General features: G+C 45.1%; 1 protein-coding gene across 1 annotated transcript in view; it reads right to left on the bottom strand.

The window, feature by feature from the left end:
• The window catches only part of LOC104040818 (mucin-5AC), a 48,632-nt gene that overhangs the window by 13,949 nt on the left and 11,949 nt on the right, over positions 1-22,734 (bottom strand). Inside the window, exons 9-30 of the mRNA XM_064453260.1 lie at positions 21,619-21,729; positions 21,137-21,206; positions 20,203-20,340; positions 19,954-20,118; positions 19,117-19,211; positions 17,999-18,125; positions 17,167-17,422; positions 16,525-16,574; positions 15,802-15,902; positions 15,522-15,673; positions 14,820-14,958; positions 14,605-14,718; positions 14,100-14,279; positions 13,366-13,605; positions 12,633-12,789; positions 11,969-12,097; positions 11,491-11,632; positions 10,321-10,364; positions 10,024-10,221; positions 6,027-8,775; positions 4,842-5,957; positions 21-4,460 (exon numbers count right to left, since the gene is read on the bottom strand). Coding sequence (XP_064309330.1) covers positions 21-4,460; positions 4,842-5,957; positions 6,027-8,775; positions 10,024-10,221; positions 10,321-10,364; positions 11,491-11,632; positions 11,969-12,097; positions 12,633-12,789; positions 13,366-13,605; positions 14,100-14,279; positions 14,605-14,718; positions 14,820-14,958; positions 15,522-15,673; positions 15,802-15,902; positions 16,525-16,574; positions 17,167-17,422; positions 17,999-18,125; positions 19,117-19,211; positions 19,954-20,118; positions 20,203-20,340; positions 21,137-21,206; positions 21,619-21,729 — 10,913 coding nt within the window. The remainder of the gene's footprint in view (positions 1-20; positions 4,461-4,841; positions 5,958-6,026; positions 8,776-10,023; positions 10,222-10,320; positions 10,365-11,490; positions 11,633-11,968; positions 12,098-12,632; positions 12,790-13,365; positions 13,606-14,099; positions 14,280-14,604; positions 14,719-14,819; positions 14,959-15,521; positions 15,674-15,801; positions 15,903-16,524; positions 16,575-17,166; positions 17,423-17,998; positions 18,126-19,116; positions 19,212-19,953; positions 20,119-20,202; positions 20,341-21,136; positions 21,207-21,618; positions 21,730-22,734) is intronic.

Here is a 22,734-nt window from a genome sequence, read left to right as displayed (position 1 = left end):
GGGTGGTGGGGGAGTAGGACGTGGAGGTGGAGGTCGTGACTGTGGTGGAGGTTGGGGCGGTGCTGGTTGGTCTGGTGGTGGTGGTGGTGGTGGGGCTGGTGGTGGTCGGCAGGGTGGTTGGGCAAGTGTTCTGAAGTGTGCAGCAGAGGACGCGGATCTTGTAGTTGAGGCACATCTTAAATTTGCCAGTCTGGTCCTCGTTCTTGCACACCAGCCCAAAGTGGACGTCGCACTGCACGACCTGTCCGAGGTCTTGGATGGGAAGCTCGGGGTAGTCCTCCGCCCGGCACTCGATTTCCTTTGGACGTTGACAGAGTTCCTTCCCGGCGGCCCGGATGTGCTGGTAGGTTTCAAAGTCTCCCTGGCTGGGCCCCGAGGAGGGGAAGTCGACGTCGAACCATTCGCTCCAGGAGCACTCCTCGGTTTCACAGGGCGTAGTGGAGTGTGTGGTGGTGGAGGTCACGCTGGTGGAGGACGGGGTAGGTGTCGTCGTGGGGCTGGTGGTGCTGGTGTAGGTTTGCGATGTGGTTTCTGAGGAGGTGGGCAGGGTGGTGGGGGAGTAGGACGTGGAGGTGGAGGTCGTGACTGTGGTGGAGGTTGGGGCGGTGCTGGTTGGTCTGGTGGTGGTGGTGGGGCTGGTGGTGGTCGGCAGGGTGGTTGGGCAAGTGTTCTGAAGTGTGCAGCAGAGGACGCGGATCTTGTAGTTGAGGCACATCTTAAATTTGCCAGTCTGGTCCTCGTTCTTGCACACCAGCCCAAAGTGGACGTCGCACTGCACGACCTGTCCGAGGTCTTGGATGGGAAGCTCGGGGTAGTCCTCCGCCCGGCACTCAATTTCCTTTGGACGTTGACAGAGTTCCTTCCCGGCGGCCCGGATGTGCTGGTAGGTTTCAAAGTCTCCCTGGCTGGGCCCCGAGGAGGGGAAGTCGACGTCGAACCATTCGCTCCAGGAGCACTCCTCGGTTTCACAGGGCGTAGTGGAGTGTGTGGTGGTGGAGGTCACGCTGGTGGAGGACGGGGTAGGTGTCGTCGTGGGGCTGGTGGTGCTGGTGTAGGTTTGCGATGTGGTTTCTGAGGAGGTGGGCAGGGTGGTGGGGGAGTAGGACGTGGAGGTGGAGGTCGTGACTGTGGTGGAGGTTGGGGCGGTGCTGGTTGGTCTGGTGGTGGTGGTGGTGGTGGTGGGGCTGGTGGTGGTGGTCGGCAGGGTGGTTGGGCAAGTGTTCTGAAGTGTGCAGCAGAGGACGCGGATCTTGTAGTTGAGGCACATCTTAAATTTGCCAGTCTGGTCCTCGTTCTTGCACACCAGCCCAAAGTGGACGTCGCACTGCACGACCTGTCCGAGGTCTTGGATGGGAAGCTCGGGGTAGTCCTCCGCCCGGCACTCGATTTCCTTTGGACGTTGACAGAGTTCCTTCCCGGCAGCCCGGATGTGCTGGTAGGTTTCAAAGTCTCCCTGGCTGGGCCCCGAGGAGGGGAAGTCGACGTCGAACCATTCGCTCCAGGAGCACTCCTCGGTTTCACAGGGCGTAGTGGAGTGTGTGGTGGTGGAGGTCACGCTGGTGGAGGACGGGGTAGGTGTCGTCGTGGGGCTGGTGGTGCTGGTGTAGGTTTGCGATGTGGTTTCTGAGGAGGTGGGCAGGGTGGTGGGGGAGTAGGACGTGGAGGTGGAGGTCGTGACTGTGGTGGAGGTTGGGGCGGTGCTGGTTGGTCTGGTGGTGGTGGTGGGGCTGGTGGTGGTCGGCAGGGTGGTTGGGCAAGTGTTCTGAAGTGTGCAGCAGAGGACGCGGATCTTGTAGTTGAGGCACATCTTAAATTTGCCAGTCTGGTCCTCGTTCTTGCACACCAGCCCAAAGTGGACGTCGCACTGCACGACCTGTCCGAGGTCTTGGATGGGAAGCTCGGGGTAGTCCTCCGCCCGGCACTCAATTTCCTTTGGACGTTGACAGAGTTCCTTCCCGGCGGCCCGGATGTGCTGGTAGGTTTCAAAGTCTCCCTGGCTGGGCCCCGAGGAGGGGAAGTCGACGTCGAACCATTCGCTCCAGGAGCACTCCTCGGTTTCACAGGGCGTAGTGGAGTGTGTGGTGGTGGAGGTCACGCTGGTGGAGGACGGGGTAGGTGTCGTCGTGGGGCTGGTGGTGCTGGTGTAGGTTTGCGATGTGGTTTCTGAGGAGGTGGGCAGGGTGGTGGGGGAGTAGGACGTGGAGGTGGAGGTCGTGACTGTGGTGGAGGTTGGGGCGGTGCTGGTTGGTCTGGTGGTGGTGGTGGTGGTGGGGCTGGTGGTGGTCGGCAGGGTGGTTGGGCAAGTGTTCTGAAGTGTGCAGCAGAGGACGCGGATCTTGTAGTTGAGGCACATCTTAAATTTGCCAGTCTGGTCCTCGTTCTTGCACACCAGCCCAAAGTGGACGTCGCACTGCACGACCTGTCCGAGGTCTTGGATGGGAAGCTCGGGGTAGTCCTCCGCCCGGCACTCGATTTCCTTTGGACGTTGACAGAGTTCCTTCCCGGCGGCCCGGATGTGCTGGTAGGTTTCAAAGTCTCCCTGGCTGGGCCCCGAGGAGGGGAAGTCGACGTCGAACCATTCGCTCCAGGAGCACTCCTCGGTTTCACAGGGCGTAGTGGAGTGTGTGGTGGTGGAGGTCACGCTGGTGGAGGACGGGGTAGGTGTCGTCGTGGGGCTGGTGGTGCTGGTGTAGGTTTGCGATGTGGTTTCTGAGGAGGTGGGCAGGGTGGTGGGGGAGTAGGACGTGGAGGTGGAGGTCGTGACTGTGGTGGAGGTTGGGGCGGTGCTGGTTGGTCTGGTGGTGGTGGTGGTGGTGGGGCTGGTGGTGGTCGGCAGGGTGGTGGGGCAAGTGTTCTGAAGTGTGCAGCAGAGGACGCGGATCTTGTAGTTGAGGCACATCTTAAATTTGCCAGTCTGGTCCTCGTTCTTGCACACCAGCCCAAAGTGGACGTCGCACTGCACGACCTGTCCGAGGTCTTGGATGGGAAGCTCGGGGTAGTCCTCCGCCCGGCACTCGATTTCCTTTGGACGTTGACAGAGTTCCTTCCCGGCGGCCCGGATGTGCTGGTAGGTTTCAAAGTCTCCCTGGCTGGGCCCCGAGGAGGGGAAGTCGACGTCGAACCATTCGCTCCAGGAGCACTCCTCGGTTTCACAGGGCGTAGTGGAGTGTGTGGTGGTGGAGGTCACGCTGGTGGAGGACGGGGTAGGTGTCGTCGTGGGGCTGGTGGTGCTGGTGTAGGTTTGCGATGTGGTTTCTGAGGAGGTGGGCAGGGTGGTGGGGGAGTAGGACGTGGAGGTGGAGGTCGTGACTGTGGTGGAGGTTGGGGCGGTGCTGGTTGGTCTGGTGGTGGTGGTGGTGGTGGTGGGGCTGGTGGTGGTCGGCAGGGTGGTTGGGCAAGTGTTCTGAAGTGTGCAGCAGAGGACGCGGATCTTGTAGTTGAGGCACATCTTAAATTTGCCAGTCTGGTCCTCGTTCTTGCACACCAGCCCAAAGTGGACGTCGCACTGCACGACCTGTCCGAGGTCTTGGATGGGAAGCTCGGGGTAGTCCTCCGCCCGGCACTCGATTTCCTTTGGACGTTGACAGAGTTCCTTCCCGGCGGCCCGGATGTGCTGGTAGGTTTCAAAGTCTCCCTGGCTGGGCCCCGAGGAGGGGAAGTCGACGTCGAACCATTCGCTCCAGGAGCACTCCTCGGTTTCACAGGGCGTAGTGGAGTGTGTGGTGGTGGAGGTCACGCTGGTGGAGGACGGGGTAGGTGTCGTCGTGGGGCTGGTGGTGCTGGTGTAGGTTTGCGATGTGGTTTCTGAGGAGGTGGGCAGGGTGGTGGGGGAGTAGGACGTGGAGGTGGAGGTCGTGACTGTGGTGGAGGTTGGGGCGGTGCTGGTTGGTCTGGTGGTGGTGGTGGTGGTGGGGCTGGTGGTGGTCGGCAGGGTGGTGGGGCAAGTGTTCTGAAGTGTGCAGCAGAGGACGCGGATCTTGTAGTTGAGGCACATCTTAAATTTGCCAGTCTGGTCCTCGTTCTTGCACACCAGCCCAAAGTGGACGTCGCACTGCACGACCTGTCCGAGGTCTTGGATGGGAAGCTCGGGGTAGTCCTCCGCCCGGCACTCGATTTCCTTTGGACGTTGACAGAGTTCCTTCCCGGCGGCCCGGATGTGCTGGTAGGTTTCAAAGTCTCCCTGGCTGGGCCCCGAGGAGGGGAAGTCGACGTCGAACCATTCGCTCCAGGAGCACTCCTCGGTTTCACAGGGCGTAGTGGAGTGTGTGGTGGTGGAGGTCACGCTGGTGGAGGACGGGGTAGGTGTCGTCGTGGGGCTGGTGGTGCTGGTGTAGGTTTGCGATGTGGTTTCTGAGGAGGTGGGCAGGGTGGTGGGGGAGTAGGACGTGGAGGTGGCGGTCGTGACTGTGGTGGAGGTTGGGGCGGTGCTGGTTGGTCTGGTGGTGGTGGTGGTGGTGGGGCTGGTGGTGGTCGGCAGGGTGGTTGGGCAAGTGTTCTGAAGTGTGCAGCAGAGGACGCGGATCTTGTAGTTGAGGCACATCTTAAATTTGCCAGTCTGGTCCTCGTTCTTGCACACCAGCCCAAAGTGGACGTCGCACTGCACGACCTGTCCGAGGTCTTGGATGGGAAGCTCGGGGTAGTCCTCCGCCCGGCACTCGATTTCCTTTGGACGTTGACAGAGTTCCTTCCCGGCGGCCCGGATGTGCTGGTAGGTTTCAAAGTCTCCCTGGCTGGGCCCCGAGGAGGGGAAGTCGACGTCGAACCATTCGCTCCAGGAGCACTCCTCGGTTTCACAGGGCGTAGTGGAGTGTGTGGTGGTGGAGGTCACGCTGGTGGAGGACGGGGTAGGTGTCGTCGTGGGGCTGGTGGTGCTGGTGTAGGTTTGCGATGTGGTTTCTGAGGAGGTGGGCAGGGTGGTGGGGGAGTAGGACGTGGAGGTGGAGGTCGTGACTGTGGTGGAGGTTGGGGCGGTGCTGGTTGGTCTGGTGGTGGTGGTGGTGGTGGGGCTGGTGGTGGTCGGCAGGGTGGTGGGGCAAGTGTTCTGAAGTGTGCAGCAGAGGACGCGGATCTTGTAGTTGAGGCACATCTTAAATTTGCCAGTCTGGTCCTCGTTCTTGCACACCAGCCCAAAGTGGACGTCGCACTGCACGACCTGTCCGAGGTCTTGGATGGGAAGCTCGGGGTAGTCCTCCGCCCGGCACTCGATTTCCTTTGGACGTTGACAGAGTTCCTTCCCGGCGGCCCGGATGTGCTGGTAGGTTTCAAAGTCTCCCTGGCTGGGCCCCGAGGAGGGGAAGTCGACGTCGAACCATTCGCTCCAGGAGCACTCCTCGGTTTCACAGGGCGTAGTGGAGTGTGTGGTGGTGGAGGTCACGCTGGTGGAGGACGGGGTAGGTGTCGTCGTGGGGCTGGTGGTGCTGGTGTAGGTTTGCGATGTGGTTTCTGAGGAGGTGGGCAGGGTGGTGGGGGAGTAGGACGTGGAGGTGGAGGTCGTGACTGTGGTGGAGGTTGGGGCGGTGCTGGTTGGTCTGGTGGTGGTGGTGGTGGTGGTGGGGCTGGTGGTGGTCGGCAGGGTGGTTGGGCAAGTGTTCTGAAGTGTGCAGCAGAGGACGCGGATCTTGTAGTTGAGGCACATCTTAAATTTGCCAGTCTGGTCCTCGTTCTTGCACACCAGCCCAAAGTGGACGTCGCACTGCACGACCTGTCCGAGGTCTTGGATGGGAAGCTCGGGGTAGTCCTCCGCCCGGCACTCGATTTCCTTTGGACGTTGACAGAGTTCCTTCCCGGCGGCCCGGATGTGCTGGTAGGTTTCAAAGTCTCCCTGGCTGGGCCCCGAGGAGGGGAAGTCGACGTCGAACCATTCGCTCCAGGAGCACTCCTCGGTTTCACAGGGCGTAGTGGAGTGTGTGGTGGTGGAGGTCACGCTGGTGGAGGACGGGGTAGGTGTCGTCGTGGGGCTGGTGGTGCTGGTGTAGGTTTGCGATGTGGTTTCTGAGGAGGTGGGCAGGGTGGTGGGGGAGTAGGACGTGGAGGTGGAGGTCGTGACTGTGGTGGAGGTTGGGGCGGTGCTGGTTGGTCTGGTGGTGGTGGTGGTGGTGGTGGGGCTGGTGGTGGTCGGCAGGGTGGTTGGGCAAGTGTTCTGAAGTGTGCAGCAGAGGACGCGGATCTTGTAGTTGAGGCACATCTTAAATTTGCCAGTCTGGTCCTCGTTCTTGCACACCAGCCCAAAGTGGACGTCGCACTGCACGACCTGTCCGAGGTCTTGGATGGGAAGCTCGGGGTAGTCCTCCGCCCGGCACTCGATTTCCTTTGGACGTTGACAGAGTTCCTTCCCGGCGGCCCGGATGTGCTGGTAGGTTTCAAAGTCTCCCTGGCTGGGCCCCGAGGAGGGGAAGTCGACGTCGAACCATTCGCTCCAGGAGCACTCCTCGGTTTCACAGGGCGTAGTGGAGTGTGTGGTGGTGGAGGTCACGCTGGTGGAGGACGGGGTAGGTGTCGTCGTGGGGCTGGTGGTGCTGGTGTAGGTTTGCGATGTGGTTTCTGAGGAGGTGGGCAGGGTGGTGGGGGAGTAGGACGTGGAGGTGGAGGTCGTGACTGTGGTGGAGGTTGGGGCGGTGCTGGTTGGTCTGGTGGTGGTGGTGGTGGTGGGGCTGGTGGTGGTCGGCAGGGTGGTGGGGCAAGTGTTCTGAAGTGTGCAGCAGAGGACGCGGATCTTGTAGTTGAGGCACATCTTAAATTTGCCAGTCTGGTCCTCGTTCTTGCACACCAGCCCAAAGTGGACGTCGCACTGCACGACCTGTCCGAGGTCTTGGATGGGAAGCTCGGGGTAGTCCTCCGCCCGGCACTCGATTTCCTTTGGACGTTGACAGAGTTCCTTCCCGGCGGCCCGGATGTGCTGGTAGGTTTCAAAGTCTCCCTGGCTGGGCCCCGAGGAGGGGAAGTCGACGTCGAACCATTCGCTCCAGGAGCACTCCTCGGTTTCACAGGGCGTAGTGGAGTGTGTGGTGGTGGAGGTCACGCTGGTGGAGGACGGGGTAGGTGTCGTCGTGGGGCTGGTGGTGCTGGTGTAGGTTTGCGATGTGGTTTCTGAGGAGGTGGGCAGGGTGGTGGGGGAGTAGGACGTGGAGGTGGAGGTCGTGACTGTGGTGGAGGTTGGGGCGGTGCTGGTTGGTCTGGTGGTGGTGGTGGTGGTGGTGGGGCTGGTGGTGGTCGGCAGGGTGGTTGGGCAAGTGTTCTGAAGTGTGCAGCAGAGGACGCGGATCTTGTAGTTGAGGCACATCTTAAATTTGCCAGTCTGGTCCTCGTTCTTGCACACCAGCCCAAAGTGGACGTCGCACTGCACGACCTGTCCGAGGTCTTGGATGGGAAGCTCGGGGTAGTCCTCCGCCCGGCACTCGATTTCCTTTGGACGTTGACAGAGTTCCTTCCCGGCGGCCCGGATGTGCTGGTAGGTTTCAAAGTCTCCCTGGCTGGGCCCCGAGGAGGGGAAGTCGACGTCGAACCATTCGCTCCAGGAGCACTCCTCGGTTTCACAGGGCGTAGTGGAGTGTGTGGTGGTGGAGGTCACGCTGGTGGAGGACGGGGTAGGTGTCGTCGTGGGGCTGGTGGTGCTGGTGTAGGTTTGCGATGTGGTTTCTGAGGAGGTGGGCAGGGTGGTGGGGGAGTAGGACGTGGAGGTGGAGGTCGTGACTGTGGTGGAGGTTGTCGTTGTTTCTGTTCCTTTTTGGGTTTGTGTTGTTGTTTTTGATGTTGGTCTATGAATGTGGTCTGTTTTTGTTGGTGATGTTGGTCTTGCAGTTGTCTTGTGTTTTGTCTGCAAGTGTTCTGTTGTCTCTTTTGTGGATATTGTACTTAGAGTTCCTGTAGTCAACGTTGTTGTGTGTGATATTTGTGTCGTTGTTGGGAGCGCTGTAGTTGAGTTGCACTGTACTGTTCGATTTTCACAGCATTTAAATCTTAGTTCATAATTGTAACAGATTGGTGGTAATTGATCTTTATTGTAGCATATCAACCCTTCTTCTGTATTACATATTATATGTTGCTCCAGGAGTTGATATGGTGTGTTAGGGAACCTTACTGCTCTGCATTCAACTTCCTGTCTATTTTCACATACTTTGTATCCCTTACTTTCAATTTTCTCTATTGTGTCAAAATCTCCATCATTGTATCCAGATCCTGGGTAACTGACGTCATACCACATTGACCAGTAACATTCTTCTTCAGTGCAACTACTAGATGTTGAATGAGAGGTGGTGACAGGTGGTGTTGTTTCGGTTGTGGTTGTGGTTCTTTTTTTAGTCACTGATGGTGTGAATGTTGTACTTTCAGAAGTTGTAGAAACTGATGATGTTGTAGTGGTTGAAAATGATCTAATTTCTTCAGTTGGATTTGGTGGTTCTGTGCTCGTAGCTGCAGTTGTGATTGGTGTTGACATGCTGAAATGTGTTGTGGAGGAGCATGGTTCAAAAACACAGCATAAGATTCTGATTTCATAATTGTTGCACATTTTTGAAATTTGATCTTTGTTGTAACATATAAGCCCAGATATTGTACTGCATTCTACATTTTGGCCAAGGTCTTCCAGTGGTATATTAGGGAATTTCTCTGCTCTGCATTGAACATCCCTTGGAGATTTACAGACTTCATAACCTTTAGCTCTCAAATCATTAAAGGTTTCAAAATCTCCACCATCGTAGCCAGGGGTTTGCAGACTTCCATCGTACCATTCTGACCACTCACAGACTTCATGAACACATACTGATGTAGTTGGTGACACTGTGAAAGAGAAAAAGAAGAGACCACAAAACTTCGATTAAATTCCTGTGGATTTTCTCTTTTTTATTACATTAAATTGGCTGAAATTTTTCCTTAGATAATTTTGTTTGTGAGCCTGTAAATTGTGCATCAGTTTAGTGTACCTATAATGTAATATGAAGTAGAGAAGAAAATCCATGACCCACCAATTTAACATACTGATGTACTTGGAACTGTTTCTTCCTAAGAGAATGCCATTTATCCTTTACAAAGTGCTGCAATAAGTCTTAAGCCTAATTTATACGCATTGGGGGGGGCGGGGGGGATCACATTTTTTTTGCATTTGATTCAGCGTAATTGTTTGGTTTGTGTCTTGCTTCAATATTTATTAGTCTCTCTGGAATGTCAAAGCCTGGATTAAAATCCAATGGAAAGAATAACATTTAGTCTATGTATCAAGATTCACAGGTACTTTTTTCTTCAAATTAGTGAACTCCTCATGTAATATGCTGCATTTTCTTTGCTTCTCTATTTGAAGTAAAAGATGTCTAATGCAGCATTATTAGTACCCCTTCACTTTGTACTTTAGCTCTGGTCTTAAGAAACCATGTATTGGTTGGTGAGCAGTACATAAGTTTTGCAGGTGAATTCTCATTGTGAAATGGCTGGAAAATGGCTAACGAATTGCAGCAGTGCTGATGATTTCTGTGTTTTCAAAACTTGTAGTTCTAAATTTTATACTGGATACTTATTTCATTAAACAGCATGTGCCCATAGTAATTAGAGATTACCAACCTGAAGAATGCTGAACAGGAATTCTAGAGATTAAAATTTCAGTATCTCAATGCCAATACCTGAGCAATCCACTTAGTACTGTAATTATGAATACCATGAACCCTACCAGGAATTTTACAGAAATTAATAATTCTGTAATTTAATAGGAAAAATAACAAATTATTCATTCAGTAAAGATTATTCCAGAAATAGGTACAATTACAGATAATAAATCTGATACCGTTTTTTCTCATTCACTATGAAATAATAGTATCAAACCACTGTGCAGTGGTTTCCATTTTAGTGTTTTGGAAGTGGTTTTCTTTTCTATTTTTATTTCCTTTTATTAGTTTGGTTACCGAATACTGATTAAAGCCAAATGCTAATAACAAACGAGACTTCCTGTCATTTATGTTGTAAGTGTGGGCATGGTTTGGAGCTATATTTTACTCACTACTGAGCAGCATATGCACCTATGGGCTATAAAGGATGTACCTGTGGAAGTAGTGGCAGGTGGTGTAGAGCTGAAGTGAGACGTTGTGGGTGATATTGAGGTACTACAGTCAAAGTAACTCCTTTGAATTGTTCCATTGGGACCACAGGTTGCAACAATACATGCTCCTATGCCATCTGTAGTATCATAGATCACATCTTTGTAGTTGTATTTCTGTCCCTCATAAATGCAGACACATTCTGTAAATCAGAAGAGAGTGTTATTCCTCGGTATCTGAAACACAGAGCGGAGTACATCGAATGCATCCTATTCAAATAAAACCAACTTTGTCAACATACCATATTCATTATATCTGCATTTTTCGCCATCATGTGTGCATTCACTGGAAAAGAGAAAAAAGGTGATGATGAATTTGAATATATTGGTTCATGACATCATTTTATTGTTTCAATTTTTTTCTATCGAACCTTTGCTATTCATTGTACATTTAAATGTAGAAAGACCCTAACATCTCTGAGGTAGATATTCAGTTCTGCTGCACAAATTCAGGTTAGGTGGGATCATTCAGTTTTCTGCTAAAAAGGCAACTCTTCTATGCCAGCATACTAAACATGCAGTATCCTTATCAGTGCTTTTGGAGGCTGGGCAAAGATGTGGGGAGAGGTGATTTTAAATGTTCTTATCTCCCTGATAGATACACTTATTTTTTGGAAGGAAAAGTGCAGTAAGTGTATCATTTGAGAAAGGATCACTGTATCACTGGGTGTTGAGGTTGTCTACACAGAGAATTTCCATCAGACTTCCAAATGGAAAAGAATGCGAGAATGCATTCTGTTTTTAAAGGGAATTTATCATCTGGTAAGGACTGAATCTTGATATATTTATTTACAGTGACTATGGACATCTGTAGAGTAAATAAACTTAAGTAAATACAGATATGTATTTAACAGGTTAGGTTTAGTGCTGTTAACAGGCAATGTTAATAGATGATGCATACAAAGTTGTCTATGAACTGCAAAACTTGCTGTAAAGGTTGGGTTAACTCAGATGGTCTTTGTGCCAAGCTCTTTGGCATTCTGGCTAGCACTGCTTACAGTGTTCAAGTGTAGCTACTTTAAAGGTATCTTAGGACAGGTGTTAACTGCTTCACAACTGGTTCTGCTAACTTTCTGCTATTTAATAGAATGCTTAGCAGCACTTGTCCCAGCATGTCCTCAATTCTGACAGAATGTATAGGAATACTTGCTGACAGTTGCAAATAGGCAAGTACCATTGCAATGACAGAAAAAAGCTCAAAACAATGAAGATCAGTTGCCTACCAACTTCTAAATAATTTCACATAATGATTTTAGGGGTATCTTAACAAAAATTCTCAGACTGTTGCTGTCTCAGACTATTCAACAGCCTATGACTGGCCTAGTTCCTATTAGCAAGCAAAAACCTTAAAGCATGATGAATTATGTTCCACAACTTTAAAATCAATGTTTAAAAATCTTTACTAATCCTACCATGATTGACAATTCTGCTTGGAAGGCATCTGCATTCCTGGTTTGTAATTTTTTCCATTTTCATAACAACCACAATTAGAAACACAAGTCATGGTTTCTTCATCAAAATAGGGCTTATTCTTTGGACAGTGTGGATAGCAGCCTGCAATAAAAAATTAGTTATGTTGATACTAGGCTTTTCATAAGTACAAATAACCCTATACTATGCTTATATCAGCTTTCCCCATATTATCCCATATGGTAAGTGGAATGTCAGACCCTGTTACTGCTAGTCCTTGATTGCACATTAAGGTTTGGAACATATTGTCCTCATCTTCACTCCAAACAGGTTCATGATCCATTAGGGAATAAGACACTAGTTAGAAAACCTCTTATAATTTCTAAGATAAACATAATATACTGAGTAATATAAATTTTGTTAATGATATTGCATTTTAGCTTTTTATAAGTAGAATGAGATATGCATAATTATGTTTACCTTCCAAACCTCTCAACTCATGAAGGCAGTTCCCGCTTGGATTATTACAGGTCTTCATACAAGGGGCTCCACATGCCTTGTAGTGCCACTCGCATTCCCCTTGTGGATTGTAGTAATCACAGAACAGAGCTAGAGAAAGGAGAAATGACAGAAAAAGACCTTTGATCTTTCTGCTCTACAGTCTTTCAGTTTTGCTGAGTAAAAATTCCATACAATCAGCACAATCACATAGGTAGTGAACAGTGTATGGTCTTATTTCTAATTTAATAAAATTGTTACAATCCTACCACCCTTTGAGACCAGTTAAGCATGAAAAATCAAATACTTGAATCACTGATTGTAGTTAGTATGCACTAATATTTATTTACATTGAGCTTGATGCATTATAGTTCACCAGTTGTGTACCACGGGTGACAAGTAGATCAGACACTAATGGCACCACTGTTAAAGTTACTTTCAATGGTTTCATTTTAACAAGATAGATTGGCTTCCAGTGATTTACCCAACTTGCTTTGTGGTTTTTTGTTGGATTTAGAATACAGCAGTGCCTCTTACAAATACAATTTTATCCTTCTTCCTTTCTTCATTCTACTTGTTTTTCTTTTTTTCTTCTCTGTTTTCTGTCCCCCTGGACCCCTTCATAAAGTAGTAGGGTGAGACTCACGACAAATGGATGGGGTTCTCCATGAAATGCAGATGTCCAGTTCATTGCATGCTTGAGCATAGGCAGCTACTGCTGTACAGAAACATTCACAGTCTCCTCCAGTGTCACATGCACAAGCATCATCCACACATGCTTGATAATATTCATTTGGTTCAACCTGTTGGAGAAAACATTTGAGTTTTCATGCACTGGTCCTCTTTAAAAAGGCATTCACTGTCCTAAAAAAGCTGAATAAAATATCTGAAACTGACAACTCTGTATGTGTGAGAAAGATAAGAAAGGAAAAAACCGTGAGAATGATTTCAAAAATCAAGAAGAAAATGTAGAATAAAGTTATTACTAATAAGTTGCAATGCTAAGAACTATTTGATGTTGAAGATACCTTTGCAGAAAGAACTCTGTTACATTACTACAAGCTAGCACACAGTCATATATATCAGGTGGCTAATATTTATATTAATAGAAAATTATGCCATTAGAAAATAAACATATCCTGAAATTTATCAGTGATTTTCCCTTCTATTAAAAAAAACCCCCAACTATCCATTTCTTTTGTGTACTTGTTCAAGGCACAAACTGAGAAACTGAAAGTGAAAATACTCCCTAGAACTTGGTCTGACTTCCCTTTGTTGAGTGTGACAAAGTGTATTTTAGTGTATTTTTCAGCTATCCCACATAAAAATTAATGTAATCTCTGGCTCAAGACAATTTAAGACTGAAGCTTTTGTCATACCTGGGAGTGACAGTTTGCAAACACTTCACTGGTAATAATGCTGCATTGCCTCTGTGCCCAGGCTTTCCTGTATGGGTTCGCAGTGCATGGATCCTTGGTATGATTGGCATTTGGGCAACTAGAAGACACCTTCCAGCTATTGGCAAACTCCAGCACATGTCCTACCACAGACTGACTGCGAGTAGTGAAGTCATTATTTCCATTGCCATCATAGTTTCCGCAAAGTCCACAGACATGTCCCTGCATGGGAATAAACATATAATGACAAAGATCAGTAAGGTATGGTTTCTCAGTATCTGCAAGTAACAGACCTCAAGATGAATCTTATTTAAGATTATCTGGGCCTCTTCAGCAACTGTCTTGGACATTTTCATAAAATACCTTTAATGAAGAGATGTCTCTAACTTGTTGTTGGACAGGAAACAGAGTAGACTCATGGTTTTTTTCTTAGTATTGAGCTAATTAGTTTTATCTAATCCTGAACATACTTCTTTGGTGAGGGCTTTTAATGAAGAAAGCTACTGACATAGTTGCTATTACGCCATTGCTGAATAACATAATTTAAAGTAAATGAGTAGTACACAGTCTAAGTCAACAGTACAGGATAATAATATGCCATCGCTGCTCTTTCAGTCCTCTGGTTACAGCCTAAATTTTCATTTTTTTCTTTGAGAGATAACATTAATATGTTTCAGAAATAATTTTATCCAGTTTTTTTTTATTTTAAAATGTACCTGAAAGCTGGGACTAAGTTTGATGAATATACTGGTTTTCTTGTCCCACATGAGTATGAGACCAACAGTAGTGTCAACCACCAAGTAGATGCCCATGGAACGGATTTGGAATGGCATTTTTCCTCCAGGTGCCCTCTGGATGACATCAGAGTGTTCATCACTGAGTACCAGCTCATAGTTCTAGGACAGGAAAAGAAAGTTAGAGGCCAATTTAAAAAGTCACCCACTGGGTACAGTTTTAGATACTGCCAGTAAATGTTGAAATAACAACTCTATTATCCTCAAAATTATTCCATTCAACAACCTCATGTCAAGCAATTTCTCTTCAGAATTCTCTCCTTTGATTTCACTAGCAGAAAGCAGAATTGTTGGCAGTGAGCAAAGAAGTGTAGTAACATTTTCACTGTCTTGGAGGACACTTCTACAATGCATTATATCTGGGTCAGCTTGTTCTTTCCTTTTGGCACATTAGGCCAGGGTACAACTTATTAAAGAAAATACTTACCCCCAGGAAAATTTTAATAGACTTAGAGCAGGTGGTTCCTGTAGTGCCACAGGGAATGTTCTCAGTGATGACTCTGAATGTTCCCTGATTCATACCTTGTTGACCACAGTAGTTCTGAAACAGGGGAATGATATTCAGTGTTAACTATACCACATAGTCATATATAAAATGCAAAGTACTTCAATAGTGCAAAAATCTAGGAAGGAATCTGTTACCTGGACCAGAACATATTCACAGTCGCCTTCAAAATCAAAGCGTTTGCCATCAAAGGTGGTGTAATGCCCATCTCCATAAACAGAACAGGTTTCCAGGCAAGGTTCCTCAGAGCAGTGCCATTTTCTGTTTCTGCATGTGCTACATAAGATGAAGAGCACTCCAGATATAAAAACCAGACATACACATGATATAGCTATATGTACATTCCTGCATGCACATCAATCTGATTTTAAAATGTGTTAAACCTATAATGAAAAAATAAGGTTGGCTTATTCTCAGAAATGCAGCATAGCTCAAGAGCGTTTGGGATTTACCCAAAGACTGTGTTACTTCATGATGTCATGAATAATTTGAATTAGAAGATACTTTCTAACCTAAATCTACCTTAATATGTTACATTTCCAAATCTTGTTGGATGTATTGAAATGTAGGGATTGCCTGCAAGAAGAAAAGCTTTCTTGACGCGAATGAATATGACAACATGCAAACCACATTGTTCTTCTGACCACTTGCGATTTCTGTGCTGTGTGGCATTGTGAAAAACAGACAGCGGTTGCTTTTTAGGTACTAAGTGGATCAACTTATGTAGGATTCCTTCTGATAAATCTCAATACTGCTAGAGTGAAATGCTGTAGTTCACCTAGAGCTCGAACTATTCCCTTTCAGATGCTTGAAAATGGTATTTTTCAATATGCTTTTACCAGTTGTTACAACCAACTCTGATTGATTCTCCTGGATTGTAGGAATTCCCGTTGTGAACACAGGGACAGTCTTCTGGAGCTATACAGCCACCTTTGCCATCTAACACTTGGTTATGAGGACATACGCAGCCAGAGACACAGCGGGTACTGTACTGTAAAGACCATACAGAAAACATGACTTGAAACATTTCTCTGATGGAGGAGTCCAGCTGCAGCTGGTAACTGTAAAAGAGATCTAGTTTAATATGCTTTCAGCTGGGTGTAAAGAGTCTATACTTACACATTCCATATCTAGAGTCTGACAGCTCTTCTGGCATCCTGCTCCTACTACATCTGCAGTGACATTGCCACAGTCAGTATAGACCATGGGAGGTATACAGACTGAAAGAGACAAAACCCATGAGAAACATGAGATCAACCATGTAGGTATATCTTTGTGTTTTCTTAATGTGGACTGAAGAAAATAAAACCTCCTTTATGGGATACCTTAATATAGTGCATTTGACCAAAAAGAGAAACTGAATATTGTTTTAAAGTCATGCTCATCTGATTTTTGTGCTTATGCTACTCATAGGAATTAATATTTAGTTAGCTTCACTAAACACTTCCTTTCAGAAAAAAAAAGAAAAAGGAAAAAAAAAAACCCCAAAGATCCTGGTTTACTTTGTATTTGTTTTAGGCTTTTGCTACTTCTATTTTATTTAAAATGTGGATGGTTTTCACCTCATGTTTAGTGAGGTGACTAAGTATTCTTTTCCCCTGGGTAACCCGGAGGGTTATAACTTGTTTCAGACATCTGAAAGGTAAGACAATGTTTCTTTATATTTTGGGAATATCCTCTACATTAAAGAAGACATCAGTTCATTTTCTTCTTTGATTTCAGAGTTGTACAATTTGCATCACTATGACAAAAAAAAAAAAAAAAAAAAAAAAGAGAGATCGAGAACTGAAAAGGGTGAAGATGGAAAGGGAGAATTAAAGAAAATCTTAAGTGATATATTACCTGGTTCAGGTTTCTCTCCAATGCAGCTCAGCTTTCCATAGGTGCAAGTGCTATAAAAAAAAAAAAGAATGGATATGTTTTTGCTTCTGTTAAGTTTCAGTGTGTTTCCTAATGAATTTGAAATAATGAAAATTACTGTGTGATAAAATGGAGAAAATGTGTCTGTTATCAGAATAGGCTGTACTATTCAAAAATATTTTCTATTACAACAGACCAAAATACAAGTATATTCTACATAAAGACAGGTTTGCTCTGTCCATTTGCCTGGTTAAAAACTGTCCTTCAGAATAGTTCAGATTCCTTTCATAAAGGGATCTGTAATGGAATTATTATCAACTACCTTTCACCATGGAACAAATCTTTTAGTCATGTATAAGAAAAGTATGTGTGGTGGGGAATGAGTGAGTGACTGTGTGGGTGGGTGTTTGGCTGATGGCAAAGGCTAATCCACCACAGTATGATTTGCTGAATTCCTGTAGCAGTCTAAATATAATCTTCCAAACATGACTAGCCCTAACAATTTTAAAGGATCTGTGATGTTTTTAAATTGAAATCCATTTGATTTTAATAGATTGCATAATGTGTTTATGGTTTCATGATTGCCTATATCCAACCTCATTCTTTTGTTTACAAATCTCTTACCAGACAACACCATTATCATGAATAACTTCTCCAGAAGACAGAGGCGTTCCTTTGTAGTAACAAGGACAGCTTGAAGCAGGCACACATTTGCCACTTTCATCCATGTAGGTTCCATTTATGCAGGTGCAGCCATCAACTGGGACAAACTTGATGCTGCATGTGACATCAGGCTCACTCAGAGACCGGCACGTGGGTTGACAGGAATCGACATTGTAAGTGTACTTCAAGGATTTCGGACACAAGGTGGTGTATTTTGCTTAGGAGTAAAAAGGTGAGTTACATTTGTAGTTGATTTAAGAATCAATGTAGGTATATATGCAGTATTTGAGGTAAAGTATATACGATAAACTTGGCAATGTATGTGCATGTACTTTACTAATATCCTCAATGGTGTAATATTTTTTTTTTGGTACTGCTACAGCAAAATTTTGCCCTATAAATGTGTCACAAATACAACTGTTTTGTCCATGTTAAAAAAATTAAAAAGTTCAACTATATTAATGCATAGTGTGTTTTTTCTTCATTGTTATTTTTATATTTTCTGTCAAAGTAAATTGAGAAACACCCTACTTATTTTATTCCTATTGCAAGGGTATTGAGGTCCTTGTTGCTTCTGCTGGTTCTGAGCAAGTAATTTAAGAAAGCCTCTTTTTTATGTTTCTTCCCATTTACTGCTTTTCTTTAAGGGTAGTCCCCTCCTCCTCAAATTTTTGAAAGTCAACACTATACTTAAAACACAATTTAACACAATTTACTGTGGGAATCCCTGAGAGCTGCTGTGTGGGGCCTTCTGGATGATCATTTTCAAGAGGCAAAGGGATGTAGAACTTACTGCAGGCTTTGCTCCTCCATCCAGTGAGGAGAACTCCTTTAGCAGCACAGGCCCTGACATAGCTGGAAAGGGCAGCACACATGCAGTCCTCACTCTTCTCACAGTTACATGTGTCAAACATGCAGTTCTAGGGACAGAGGATGACATATGATCATTAGATTGTAATGTCAAAGCCATGGCACTCTACTTTTGAGAGTGTCATGTTCATTAGAGCTAAAAGTGAGTATAATCCATATGCATGAGTAAACATACGTCTGTTTTTCTTTTGAACATTTCATTGAGCACTTTCAAAAAAGATCCTTTGCAAGGAGAGAAAGTAATTAGAGATCCACATTTTAAAACTATTTTTTGTTTTTCTTGTTCTTTTTTACTTTGTCAAGTGTTGGTAAGTTTACAAGTATTTCCAGTTCGTAGCCACTGTGTCATATATACTTAGAACAAGTAGAGGGTATTTGATGCCACCCAACTTTTAGGGCTTAGGCTTAGGTTGTTGGGCTCTCTGCATCAGAGGAATGAAGAAAACAAGAAGTCATTTAGTGTGTTGCTATGCTGGGTAAGGTCACTATAACGTTACCATTGCAGAAGATGTTTGTTGAACATAATCTTACAGATTTCCAATAACAGGGGGCTGTTGTAAAGTCCCCAGGCAGTCTGTTCCAAAGCTTCATCACCTTGAATTCCTGGAACATTTTTGTTCACATCTTATCTAAATCTCTTTGCTGCTTCTTACACACATTTCTTGCCTTGTCCTTGGATATACGCAAAAGCCTTCTGAGAGTGGTTCCAAGCAACTAAGCAAAGGGCTAGTTAAAATTCTGACTAAAGCTTTCCTTATATCTCAGGAAGGATGGGTTTTGTCCTTTGACCTGATAAGGAGTCCAAACTTCTAGCTTAGGCATGTAGGGTAGTACCTAAAAATATGGGCAACAGGAATATGCCTGTAAGTTTATCCTCCTGGGAATGGAAAGAAAGATAAGTTTACAAAGGAGTAATTCTATGAAAATAAACCCTTGGCTTGAAAAGAACTGTCATGAATGCGTCTCCTCCAACTGGCAAGCTATTCTTTCAAGTGCTAATATCAGAAATGTGTCTTTTTAATGTAAAAATGTTAAGGGTACCTTCTGGTAAACCTCCGGATTCACTGTTGAGTGACATTCAGCAAAAGGTCCCATGGTGTCAGAGAGCAGTCCACACCAGTGCTGAGCATACTGGTCTGTGAATTGAAAACATGATAAGAATTTCTATTGCACTTAATTGTCTAAACTCTTGCCTCAATGTAACTATACTTCCTGCAGGCAAATTGCTGAAGCTTAACTTTACAATAGAATTCAGCTCTGCATTTGCTGAAACACAGTCTTTCACTTCTGCTACACAGAAATAGGAACTCTTCATAAACTGAATGCTCTTAATTCATGGTAGTTGTCATGGAATAAACTAAGACATCCTTAGCTGAATTTTGAAAAAAGGTTCACATCATGACTTAAAAATACCATAGTTCATCTCAGAAAACAGAAGAGTGGCTTGCGAATGCCCCAAAATTATGTATTTCATTGGCTGAAATGGAGCCTGAGAGCTATGAAGCTCTGAATTGTAAGTCTGGTTCTCAGTTTAACAGTGGAAGGACCACACTGAGTCCAGCCTTTGGTGGGGCTATGCACAGCCTTTTTCATATGTGACAAGCAGTTCTTTCCAGGAATGGATACACTGTGTCATTCCTGTTTCCCTGAAGTAAGTTGGCAAAAATGCTTGCTTTATCCAAAGGAATATTTTCTGAAGATCCAAAATATTATCCTAGTTATTATTTATTAATTGAAGACTTCTAGTGTCAACCGAGGAAAATATTGTGTGTGCAAATGGTCCACTGTAATTTTGGCTAAATGCTTTGTGGTTGATCAGCTTATTGCTTCTTTTCACCTTAAAAGACTATAGGAGAGGTTACTATATGCTGAGCTTACCATTTTGTATGCTGACAGTACAGGGGTTCTCAAAGGTATTTTTGGCATCAGGGCAATCAGCCTGAGTTTTCCAAGTATTGCCAAAGGCAGCTGAAGTACCCTCTACTACACCACTGGTGGTTTTGAAATCATCTGTCTGAATGTCATTGAAGTTTCCACAAAGACCTAAAAGGAAGCAGATGGGCTGTGAAAGTCTCCTACAGAATGAAGCATACTGATAAAGACAGTTGTTACAATAAGATCACTTACCACAGGTCTGCCCTTTATGTGATGGGTCTAAGTCTATAAAAAGTTGCATGACAGGCACGAGCTGAACCTGTAGCTGAAGACCAAAGGTTGTTTGCAGAAAGATGAAGAAAGATGATGGTCTGAAGATGGTGACATTTGCTAGGGACATAAGAACATAAGAGTTATAATTTCATATGAGATGAACAGTTGAAATAACTGTTTGTTATATAGAGGGATCTTACAGCTGTGCTTGATATGATCCTAATATCTGAAGAACCAGGGGAAAAATGATCAATATAGGACTTCAAATCCAGCAACAAAATATTACCCTAAACAACAAATATATAACACTCCACCACCACCACCACTTTCTGTCGTGTGTTTTAAAATAAGGGGAAGAACAGACACTTCTGTTGCTATTTAAAAGACCACCTTTGCTTGATGGAAATTATATAGCATGATTTAGCAGTTAGACTCCTACCTGGACCTGTTCTGTCCTTTCATGGCTTGCTTTCTGTTTAGGTGCAGTAGTACCTGAGAAGAACTCTCTTGAGGGAAACTCTCCAGTGATGAATGTGCATCAAGCAAAGGGACAGAGGGAACACAGGGAACTAAACAGCTTCAGATACTGGAGTCCTGTCACATATCAGAATTTTTCTTTCCTCTCTAATGGCAGTGTTTGGATCTAGAAGTGCGCAATGATACTATTTGCTTGAATTGAATCTCCATTTAACTAGCTATTGCTAAAATTAGACCATAATGTGGCTAAAGTTACAAGATTTGAATAGACAAACCCTATTACTTAAAAAATGAGAGACTATGCTCTATTGGGGTACCTTGGGTTTGCTGCAATGTAACAAAAGGTAGAACTTGGCTTTAGATTAACCGATGTAATAACATTTAAAAGTAAAAAACTGAAATAGAAAAATCACTGAAGTCTTCCAGGGGAACTTACCTGCAGAGAATGGCAGCCGTGTGTAGATCATATTCACAAATACACTGCCAGAAGGCTGGATCACAATGTTCTATCCACAAGAAAAGGCAATGATTATCAAGCATATGTAGGAAAGGTAATCCACTCAAAATATTTTCTGTCTAGTATTGTTCAGGATAAAGGAAATAAAAATGGGGGGAGACTGTGATGATATTTTTGTTCCTATACTATTTTTTGCTCTTTATTATTGTGGTCCATTGACTGTCAAAACAAAAAAGCAAAAACCCAAAGATAACTATATGACAGAAAACTGCTAGGATCTTGACTTCCAATGTACCTACTTTATTCCTAATTTTTCTTTGAATTTGAATAATGTTCAAATGAGATAAAACAATCAGTGCAGATTTCCTGTCTCTGCTGTTATGTGTCATTTGCAAACTACTTGTCTATTCAGCTTTGAAACCGTCCCTGCAGAATGTTAGGTGTCTACATTTGCTACTTACAGTTTGTCCTCCACTTAGGCTGACAGCTATACCCTTGAGGCATGTCTCAGTTTCAGTCAGGCCACACTTGCGGATATCTCCTAGAACAGTGAATTCATTGCTGTCACAGAGCTAGAAGAAGAAAACAAAATATATTGTTAAAATTATTTGTAATATTAAAATATTTTTATGTTAAAAAGGTTCACCCTCAAATGGCATTCTTGTAAAGTGAGTAGTTTAAAATATTGTTTATTGTTTATTGCTTTTCTTTCTGCTCATATGCTCTTACATATATGTATACAGTCACCAAGTGAGCTGGCATTCATGCAGTCTGCACAGTGGAAGCTATGCATTACTTCTGGAACTCAAGGGCATGTTAGACATATTAAGCTGAACATTAAAACTTCCTAATGTGTAGGTAATACTATTTCCTAATATTTGGGTAATACTAGTTTAATATGCTAGAGAAGAAGAAGGAGGTATGCCTTTCTTGCCCATTTGTTATGGTGTTTACCTGGGAGAGGAGAGAAATTGTCTCCAGTCTTTTCTGCACTGAATAGATTATCAAAAAAGCCTGGTGATTTGGACATTCTTAACAGGTAGGAAATAAGCATTTAAATATCCTGTCACAGGAGAAAATGAAGCTGAAAATCATTATTCACTAAGCTACTAAATAAAGGCAAAATTAATTTCTTCTCTTGGTTCTGATTTTCATTGGACTGTTCTGTGAGCTGTGTTCAAAGTGAGCCTAATGGCCAAGACATCACAGGGAAACATGCAGAAGGCTGTGATTCTGAACATGTCTTATCACTTTCTTGGCATAATGAAGATTTAAATTGAGGACAGCTGGGATGCAGAATTACAGCCATCTGGAAATTTAATGGTAAAATGGTGGGCTTTTGGGCCTTTTGTGTCCAAGTTCAGGGGTTTTCTGTACTCCAGAGCCTCTGAGAATCTAATTTTACATGTTGGTGCCAAAAGGGGAGTTTAACATGTAAGCCTGATGTACGCTCCCTTTATGGATTAAGACCAGTGCTTGTGAATCTAATAAAAAAGTTTCATTGATTTAGTCTAATCTATTTCTAAATTACCACATTCTAGCTCATTTCTGAGTTTTTATGGTTCTTTTTCTTGGTA

This window comes from Phalacrocorax carbo, chromosome 5 (genome assembly GCF_963921805.1).
Source record: "Phalacrocorax carbo chromosome 5, bPhaCar2.1, whole genome shotgun sequence".
NCBI classification, from domain to species: Eukaryota; Metazoa; Chordata; class Aves; order Suliformes; family Phalacrocoracidae; genus Phalacrocorax; species Phalacrocorax carbo.
Note: the sequence above shows the minus strand (reverse complement) of the source record. Positions and strands in the feature narration are given on the sequence as shown.